General features: G+C 38.4%; 1 protein-coding gene across 1 annotated transcript; it reads left to right on the top strand.

Annotated features, from left to right (window-relative positions):
* LOC107633146 (60S ribosomal protein L18-like) lies at positions 525 to 3,161 on the top strand. Its single transcript, XM_021117296.1, has 5 exons — positions 525 to 678; positions 884 to 890; positions 2,234 to 2,285; positions 2,391 to 2,570; positions 2,839 to 3,161. Exons 1-5 carry the CDS (start codon positions 525 to 527, stop codon positions 2,995 to 2,997), a joined length of 552 nt encoding a protein of 183 aa, XP_020972955.1. The 3' UTR covers positions 2,998 to 3,161.

Genomic DNA, 9,829 nt, shown 5'->3' with positions numbered 1-9,829 from the left:
AAATTGTAGAGACACTACAAGAAAATAGGCCTGTGGCCACGTTTTTTTCTGCCATGCTTCAAAAACATAGCCATAGAGAGAAAAAAGGACATTTTGAAAGCGTGGCAACATGGTTTCATTACAGTAGCATTTTTAAAGCATGGCCATTTCCTGTCACTCTTTTGGCACGCTTTAAAAGCATGGCCAAAAGGTTTAAAAAAAAACACTAATAACCCTAAACACGCTTCGAGACTCTCTCACTCCTAACAATGCCTCTGTCACTCACAACCCCTGCACTGACGACGAAACCCTAATAACCCCTGAAGAACGAAGAACATCGCCGGCGCTTACAATGCCTCTGTCGGCACTCCCACTATTGCTGGTCCCACCATAAACCCCAAATTTAAATAATTTTATGATACAGACCACATCACGACACACAGTTTCCTCTCTGGCTTGCTCTCTATCTCTCTCAATATTAGGGCACGCATAGGCACCATTGGCCATCGTTCAGACACCCACGGGCCACTGTCACTGGCCTCACTATGTTTTTCCTTGAAACTGGCACTGCTCTGCTTCTGCTGGACTACTTCTCGGAACTGGCTACTCTGCTTCCGCGCTGCACAGCTTCTCTGCGTTGCACTGCTCACCAGAGAACCTTAGTCACATCGCCACCAACAGCGGCCGCGAAGTGTGAAGGTAACTGCTCTACTACTACTCCTCTTCTCCTCGATGCTCCTACTCCTATTCTACTCTTGCTTCTTTCTTCTTGGCACTGCTCATCTTCTTCTCCTCGGCGCTGATGCTCTTTTGGTGAGGAAGGTCACAAGCCCCTGCTCAGCCACTCTTCTTCTTCTCGGCGCTGGTTCTGGTAATGATTCTAAACTTTTTTTTTCTAAACTAGGATTAAGGTCTAACTATTTTTATTATAATTTATAATGCTAGATTTGTTCAGAACTTGTTTTTATAATTTATAAAGTAGATTTTTTGTTCTGAACTTCTGATTATTGTTGATTTGTTCTCTTTGTTTGATTCTGATCTGTTTTTATTTTAATTACATATAATGTAGATTTGTTCTCCATGTTTGGGTCAGATTAAAATATGTTCTGATTATTGTTGCTTTGTTCTCCTTGTTTGTTTTTTATTTATTCTGATTTTAATTGAAACTTATTCTGATTATTGTTGATTTGTTATCCTTATTTGGTTCGATTATAATTAAAACATGTTTTGATTATTGTTGATTTGTTCTAATTTTAATTAAAATATTTCAATGCTTAATTATTTCTCATATTTGTCCAATGTATGTGTTTCTGTTCCTCACTAATGAATAACTCTTTTTCCTTTTATTACAATAATGTTATATATATGTGAGTAAGCTCTTAATAACTAGTGTATAGTTTTCTTGGTTTTATAACCACGTCATGCTTCTTCTATAGTCTTTTCTTCTTGCTCTTCTACCTCTCTATCACTTTCTTTAGTTGTTTGGCAGGAGTGTTTGGAAGTGTAGAAGGGAAAGGCCTTCTATGACTTCCAATTCAACACAAGGCTTGTAAAATCCACAATTGTGCATTTTTAGGTAGAGATTTTTGTTCATTTATACTTAAACTTTGCTAATTCTTAGGCATTTTTGGGGAAAGCGGGCTGTTTCATTTGCACTGCTATGTATTTGATTTGAATAGAGCCAATCATTTAAAAATTATTAAAAACCATAAATCCCTGCTTGTGTTTCTTGCTCGGATAAATTTCATCATATAGTTAATTTTTTTTCTTCTTTGAACGATTTAATCATGTGGATGTTTGCTATACTGCACCCAGGGAGTTCTTATATTTGCTATGCATAATTTCTAGTGTCCATTTTAGCTCATTACAAGTCATTAATTTCTGGATTGCAGATCAGGATCTGAAACAAACACATGCTCTAATATGTACCAAATTCTAATTAATAACGTTATATTTTATGCTTTTTAGTAATACTTTAATGCTTGTAATTTGAAAGGTTCCTAATGATGCTGATATTCTTTACCATGCTAATGCTGAATAACATTGGATTATTCCTTTCATTATACTAAGGGAACTCCTTTAACTATAAATTGTGCAAATTTTGATCTGTTTTAGAGATTTATTTGTTGTTTATCAAAGTATGCATTTAAACGGTTTTGATTTGGTGTGACATGATCAGCTTTACCGCTTCCTTGTGAGGAGGACCGGCAGCAATTTCAATGCTGTGATACTGAAACGCTTGTTCGTGAGCAAGGTTAACTAGCCTTCACTTTCTCTGTCACTTGATTAACTTTGTGAAGGGCAAGGTTTGTTTTTTCCTCTCTTATCTTTCTCAGTGGTAAGATAGGAATTCTTTTAAGTTTTGAGTACTTATACTCTCCACTGGATGTTTGTTTTTTTTTTTTATTCAGGAAGGTAAAATTGCCGTGGTAGTGGGAACTGTAACTGATGATATCAAAGTGTATGAAGTTCTTGCATTGAAGGTTACTACACTCAGGTTTATAGAGACTGCATGTGCTAGAATAGAGAAGGTTGGTGGTGAATGCTTGACATTTGATCAGCTTGCACTTAGGGCACCTCTCGGACAGAACGTAGTATGTGTAGATTAGATATATAATCCACTTACTAGTTTCAAATTATGTCTATGACTATGATATATAAACCTATCAATGGATATTTGAGCTGGACTGGTTCAAACAATATTTATATCGTTTGATTGAATGAATCACATAAAACCAAGTATAGATTCGTTTGTGAATTATAATGGTACTATGCATTATGATAGGATGGATTTGGAAATGTTGAAGTGATTAGTTTTTAGATGGTTAATTTGGTTTATATATTGTTGTATGAATGTAGGTCCTTCTTAGAGGCCCAAAGAAGTCCAAGGAAGCTGTGAAACACTTTGGTCCTGCTCTTGGTGTTCCTCACAGCCATACCAAGCCTTATGTACAATCTAAGGGAAGGAAGTATGAGAGGACTAGAGGAAGGAGGAATAGCAAAGGACTTAGGGTTTAAGTTGTATTGTTTCTATATTTTTCTTCAGTTTTTAGTTTTGAAATTTAACCCTTTTCTCCCATATCTTAGTGCTTTTATGCTCAGGTTGAGAAGCTTGTTGAGAAATCAGAGTTTTGAACTCGGGATTTATTTTGTATTTGAGTATTATTTTTTTAATGTATAAAATAATTATAGAAAAAATTATATTTGTCACTAATTACTATTTGGTTTGTCTTGTAATAAAAATTGCATACTATATTTATAGATTTGGTAATAAAAAATGACTGAAAATTTATATTGTGCAGCAATAAAGGTAAAGTCAGAAAAGGTTTTTTTTAATCTGATAAGGCTATTGCCACACTTAAAAAGCATAGCCATATCTCACTATCACCACGCTTTAAAAGCATGGTCATATCTCCCTCTATTGCCATGCTTTGAAAGCTAGGCATATCTCTCTCTATTGGCACGCTATAAAAACGTGGACATATCTCATATATAGCCATACTTTTAAGCGTGGCAATCTGTAAGAAACGTGGAAAAAAAAGCATGGCGATAGGTTAGCAAAAGCGTGGCGATAGAGCAACCACCAAGCTTGCAGATATAACCCTTTCAAAAGCGTGGCGGTAGCTCAAAAAACGTGGCGAAAAGGTATCATCACGCTTTTTTCAGCTTTTCGCCATGCTTTAAAAGCATGGCAATAGAGGTGTTTTCTTGCAGTGAGAGTAGGTGATACGTGAATATCTTATACCCATTTTAGGCTTATTTTCTAGTTAAATTTAGTTGGAATTTAGTAAGTTTAGTTACATTTTAGTGTTAAAACCCTCTTTGGATGCTACTTTGACTTTTTCTGGTGTTTTTATTATTTCAGGTGAAATTTGGATCAATTTGGTAGAGTTTTGAGCAAAAAAGAAAAGTTTCAAAGCTTTCCCCTTGGGAGCAAAACGCCTAGCTGGCGTTTAGCGCCAGCAATCAGTGAAGACAGGAGCATTTAGTTGTCCCACTCAAGGAGCATCTTTAGTGGATTTAGCTTTTAGTGTTATCTTATCTTTTATTTTTGTAATTTTATTTACAAACAAAATCCTTTAGGTTTAGGATTTCTTATTTTATTTTAGTTTCAAATCAAATTAGGTTAGATATAAAAGGGAAAAGATTTACCCTTTAGGAGGATCTTCATACTTCTGCACGTTTTACTTTTCAGAACCCTTATTTTCTCTGTAAGTCATGAGCCACTAAACCTCCTCGGTTAAGGTTAGGAGCTCTGTTTATTTCTATGAATTAAGACTATTACTTTTCTATTTTAATTAATGTATTGATTCAGTTTCAAGAATTGCTTTCGTTCTTCATCTTATGAATCTGGGTAGAACGATAGTATAACCCCTTATTCTACATGTGTTCTTGGGATTCTAGACATAGCTATCTCGCTTGAACAATAACTTGAAAGCAAATTCCTCCTAAATTGCTAATTACTTGAACTAATCTGGATACGTGACATATAATCCGTTTAGCTTTGGGTAATTAGGGTTTTTGTGGCCATAAACTAGAATTGCTCTTCACCCTCTAATCTAAATTAAGTGTCCAAGACATTGACGGTTAAGTTGGGTTAGAGGAGACTAAATCACTAAGACATTAGGATTTAGTCAATTATAGTTTGCTGTGAAACGAATCTTGCATGATTAAAATAGTTGGTAAAAAAACTTAATCCAGATGAATAAACAACTCTGAAGCCTTAACTGTTTTCTCTCATATATTTTCATACCACTTTTATTATTTGCTTTTTAATTCTCTAAATTTACTGTTTAATGCGTTTTACAACTCTCAAAACATAACTTTCTGCTAGCCTGACTAAGTGGATCATTCGTCCAATGTTGCTCAGTCTATCAATCCTCGTGGGATCGATCCTCACTCACCTGAGGTATTACTTGATACGACCCGGTGCACTTACCAGTTAATTTGTGGGTATTCAAAAATTCGCATCAAGTTTTTGGCACTGTTGCCGAGGATTGATTGTGATTGACAACTACCAGTTGTCTGATTTCTTAGATTAGGAATTTTTAGCTTTTTATTTTTTTTTCTTTCTTCTTTAATTTTCGAAAATTTAGTTTAACTTTATTTTAAAACTTTTCCTTAATTTTTGAAATTAAGTTTGGTGCTTTTAATTTTTAGTTTTATTTGTTTTTGTTCTAAATTTTCTTCTTCGAATTCTTAACTTTATTTTAGTTAAAATTTTTCTCTTTAATTTTTGAATTTAATTTTGGTGTCCCCCTTTAGTAGTTTTATTTTGTTTTTCCTGATTAATTTTCTTTTCTTAATTTTCGAAATTAGTGGTTCCTATTTTTCTTTAATTTCGAATTTTTAGTATTAATAATTTATTTTATTTTATTTTATTTCTTTTACACGGGATACCTCACGGGAAATTCTCTACACTCTGATGTCGAGATTTCCACCTTAATTTTATTTTTGTTTGTTTATGAGCAGGAACAGGAACAAATTTGAGTCTGAACTAGAGAGGACCTTGAGGCGACATTTGCAACAAGCTAGAGCTTACAAAGCCGGAGAGAATCTCAAGGAGGCTTTTGAGAAAGAAGCTGAAGAGCTCACCATGGATCCTAACACTAATGTTGAGAATCCGAATGGTAATGAGCAGCCTAGAAAGATGCTTGGCTCATACACTACCCCACTCCTGATTTCTATGGGTACAGTATTGTGGTGCCCCAATTAGCGCAAATAACTTTGAGCTGAAGTCACAGTTGATCATTCTGGTGCAACAAAACTATCAGTTTCATGGACTCCCGCAGGAAGAACCAAATTTGTTCATCTCCAATTTCCTGCAGATCTGTGATACTGTGAAGACTAATAGAGTGAATCCAGATGTTTATAAGCTCATGCTCTTGCCATTTGCTATGAGGGATAGAGCGAAGCAGTGACTTGATACTTAGCCTAAGAAAAGCTTGGACACTTGGGATAAGGTGGTTAAAAAGTTTCTAACCAAGTTCTTCCCTCCTTAGAAGCTGATTAAGCTGAGAACAGATGCTCTGACTTTCAGACAGAGAGATGGCGAGTCCCTCTATGAAGCCTGGGAGAGGTTCAAGTCAATGATTAGGAAGTGCCCTCCTGACATGTCCTCAGACTGGATTAGGTTGCAGATCTTTTATGATGGACTCTTAAAGATGGCCAAAATGTCTCTGAAAAATTCTGTCGGTGGTTCTCTGCACATGAAGAAGACCCCTAAAGAGGCCGATGAGTTAATTGAGATGGTTTCTAACAACCAATACTTGTACACCTCTGAGAGGAATCTTATGAAGAAAGGAGTCATGGAGCTAGATACTTTGGAGGCCATTCTTGCACAGAACAAGGCCATGTCTCAACAAATCAGCATGATTACTCAGCACTTGAGTGGGATGCAAGTCTCGACTGTTAATACTCAAGATGCATATTATGACATGAGTAGTGGTTTCAACCAACGGGAGACTTATGGCTATGCTCAACCAACTCCTAAACAGGTTAACTATATGGAAATTCCTCCAGAAATCCTGGTAATGATCCTTACTCTAACACATTTAATCAGAGATAGAGGAATCACCCAAATTTCTGGTGGAGAGAGCAACCCTAGAAGCCTCATCTGAATTTCAACAACAACTCTCAAGGCGGTTTCAATCAAAATAAATTTAACAACTGCCAGTTCTAACCCTCTCAGCATCAACAAGTGACTTTCCAGCCTCAGAACACTCCTGATCTAGCTTTTATAGTTGTAGAACTTTTCAAGAACACTCAGAGTTTCATGCAGGAGACCAGAGCTTTAATTTGGAACTTGGAAGTATAAGTGGGTCAGTGGAGCAAGCAAATACCTGAGAGACCTCCAAACACTCTTCCTGGTGACACAGCGTTAAATCCAAAGGAAGAATGCAAGCCCATCATAGTGACTGGTGAACCCGTGGCAAAAGAGGAAGCACAAGTTGTTGAAGCTATAGAAAAGGCTAAAGACACCATAGTACACACTTCACCCAAGGCATCCGAGCCACAGCCAAAATCATCATACCCTCAGAAGTTCCAAAAGGAGACCAAGGATGGGCAATTCTCGCAAATATTGGAAGTCTTCAAAAGGTTATAGATCAATATTCTTTTTGTTGAGGTACTAGAGCATATGCCTTAGCATGTTGAGTTAATGAAGGGCTTACTCTTTGAATAGAAGACCCTGAAGGGAGATGAAACAGTGGTCTTGACTGAGGAATGCAGTGCATTGATTCAGAGTAATTTACCAAAGAAGATGCCAGACCCAGGAATCTTTCAGATTTCATGCACTATTGGGAACATCAATTTTGACAAGGCCCTGTGTGATCTTGGTACAGGCATCAATCTAATGCCCTTGTCTGTAATGAAGAAGCTCAGAATCTAAGAGGCGCATCCGACAAGGATAGCACTACGAATGGTAGACAAGTCTCTAAAACAAGCATATGGAATAGTAGAGAATATCTTGATCAAGGTTGGAGAGCTTTTCCTCCCTGCAAACTTCGTGATCCTTGACATGGAAGAGGATGCAAATGATTCTCTAATCCTTGGAAGACCATTTCTTGCCACTAGGAGAGCTTTAATTGATATGGAAAAAGGTGAGCTAGTTTTGAGGATGCGTGAGGATTACTTGGTATTCAAGGTTTTTAGACCTTTACATCACTCAGATAAAGGAGGCACTAGCATGAAGAATGAACCCACGAACCTTAGCCTCCAAGGGTACTTGACTGATGCAAAGCAGAGTTCATTATTCAAGCCTCCTTTGGTTGGAACCAACAAAATTCTCCCTGACATCAAACCTAAGTTTGGTGTTGGGAGTGCATCATTCACCAAGGAGAGAGGCCCCAAGAAGAAGGTGCCTAGAGGTTGGAGGAACAAGAAGATTCTCACTGAGGATTTCTCACCCGAAATGAAAGTTGTAATCACTAAGAGTCCAGTTATGCCTCATACAGTGAATAAGATCCTGTCTTTTGAGCACATTGAGTTAATCCATGATAGCATAGGAAAGAAGTTCACAGTGAGGGGTGAAGAGATAAGCCCATATGATCACCCCCATCCCTAGTAGAGTTGATCGTCAAACTAGTGACGGTAAAGAAGCGCTTGTTAGGAGGCAACCCAACTATAAGTATCCTTTAGTTTCTCTTTCAGTTTGATTTTCATGAATTTTTTTATTTTATTATTTTTATTCATAGTTTTCCTTGGTTTAATCGTGTTTGTGGTCCTGCAAAGTGTGCAGAACAGGGACAAGAAGACTCTGAAGGAGAAACAAAATACCCTGGGGAACAATGGAATCGAATGAATTGGCGCTAACCGCCAGCTGGGAGTTTAGCGCTACAATTGGCAAAAATGAGCTGGCGTTAAATGCCAGGGAGGGCATTTAACACCCTAGAAGCCCAAAGGACCTAACGTTCAATGCCAGGTGGGCGTTTAACGCCCACAATGGGCAACAATTTTCATGGCACCATACCTCCTATGGCGCTAAATGCCAGCAGGGCGTTTAGCGCCAAGTGACTCGTCTTTCAAAAAAAAATCTAAGTCTGGCGCTAAACGCCGAGGCTGGTGTTTAGCACTAAGAACGCTAGATTTGAATTTTTAAGCAAGCTTTTAACCATTTCCAATGGTTAAAATCCCACCCCCCTTCCACTTGACCACTCCAACCCAACACCTTCTCACCCCACTAATTATTATTCCATCCACATACATCCCCCACTTTCCCATACACCTATCCACCTATCTATCACTCAATCAAATCCCATCAATCTCTCCACATTTACCTTTCCTGTATTCACCTATAACTACTACCATTACTCAAATTCAAATTCATTTTCCTCCCACCCTTACCCACCCTAACCGAACCTTCCCCCCCTCCCTCACTCTCTATAAATACCACTTCACCTTTCACTTTCAACACACCATTATCCACTTCTTCTACATTTTCTTCATCTTACTTCCAATTCCCATTCTCTTCATTTTCCTTCCCTTTCCTCCCCTTCCTTGACCCGCATAGCCGTAACCCACCACCCCCTCCAAACATTTTTCTTCTTTCATCATTTTATTTTCCTTGTCCCTCACCTCTTTTCACCATTATCTCTACTTTTCTTTACTCAGGGACGAGCAAAACTTTAAGTTTGGTGTTGGGTGGTCTGCTTTTCTTTATTTTCACCATCCATATGGCACCAAAAATTGGAGAATCCTCTTCAAGGAAGAGAAAAGAGAAGGCCCCTGCATCCGGTCCTTATGACTTCACCCAATTCTTCTCTAAGACCCATGAGGACCACTTTCACGAAGTGGTGAACAAAAAGAAAGTGATCCCCGAAGTCCACTTTGATCTTCAGCTAGAGGAGTACCCGGAGATCCAGGAACAGATTCTGAGATGGGGTTGGAAAGTTCTGGCCAACCTCGTGACTGTTGTAGGAGTGTTGATGATCAGGGAGTTTTTCGCCAATGCTTGGGTGAGTTACAAGCATGCACAACGCGTGAACCCAGACCCAAAGAACTGGCGCACCATGGTCTGAAAAGCGATTATAGAGTTCAGTCCTGAGAGTGTGAAGGAAGCACTACAGCTACCACGATCCAGAGAAGACCCTCATTCCTACACTCAGAGGGTCAACACTGACCAGAGTCTGGACTAGATTCTCACAGACATATGCCTCCTCAAAGAACAGTGGAGGAGGGGCGCCAGAGGTTAGCCATACCAGCTGGGTAGGCATGACCTGAAGCCGGTTGCTAGAGGATGGTTGGAGTTCATTCAGTGCTCCATCATCCCCACAAGCAACCGGTCAGAGGTAACCATTGACCGAGCTATGATGATACACTGCATCATGCTCGGTAATGAGGTGGAGGTACA

Source organism: Arachis ipaensis, chromosome B03 (genome assembly GCF_000816755.2).
Source record: "Arachis ipaensis cultivar K30076 chromosome B03, Araip1.1, whole genome shotgun sequence".
NCBI lineage: Eukaryota > Viridiplantae > Streptophyta > Magnoliopsida > Fabales > Fabaceae > Arachis > Arachis ipaensis.
The sequence above is the reverse complement of the archived record's forward strand: the minus strand, read 5'-3'. Positions and strand labels throughout refer to the sequence as shown.

Bases quoted from the DNA above. Each gene is read 5' to 3' on its own strand.
- LOC107633146 (XM_021117296.1), top strand. From the start codon at position 525: ATGTTTTTCCTTGAAACTGGCACTGCTCTGCTTCTGCTGGACTACTTC. The intron at 2,286-2,390 runs GTTTGTTTTTTC...TTTTTTATTCAG, and splicing joins TTAACTTTGTGAAGGGCAAG to GAAGGTAAAATTGCCGTGGT. The intron at 2,571-2,838 runs GTAGTATGTGTA...GTATGAATGTAG, and splicing joins GGGCACCTCTCGGACAGAAC to GTCCTTCTTAGAGGCCCAAA.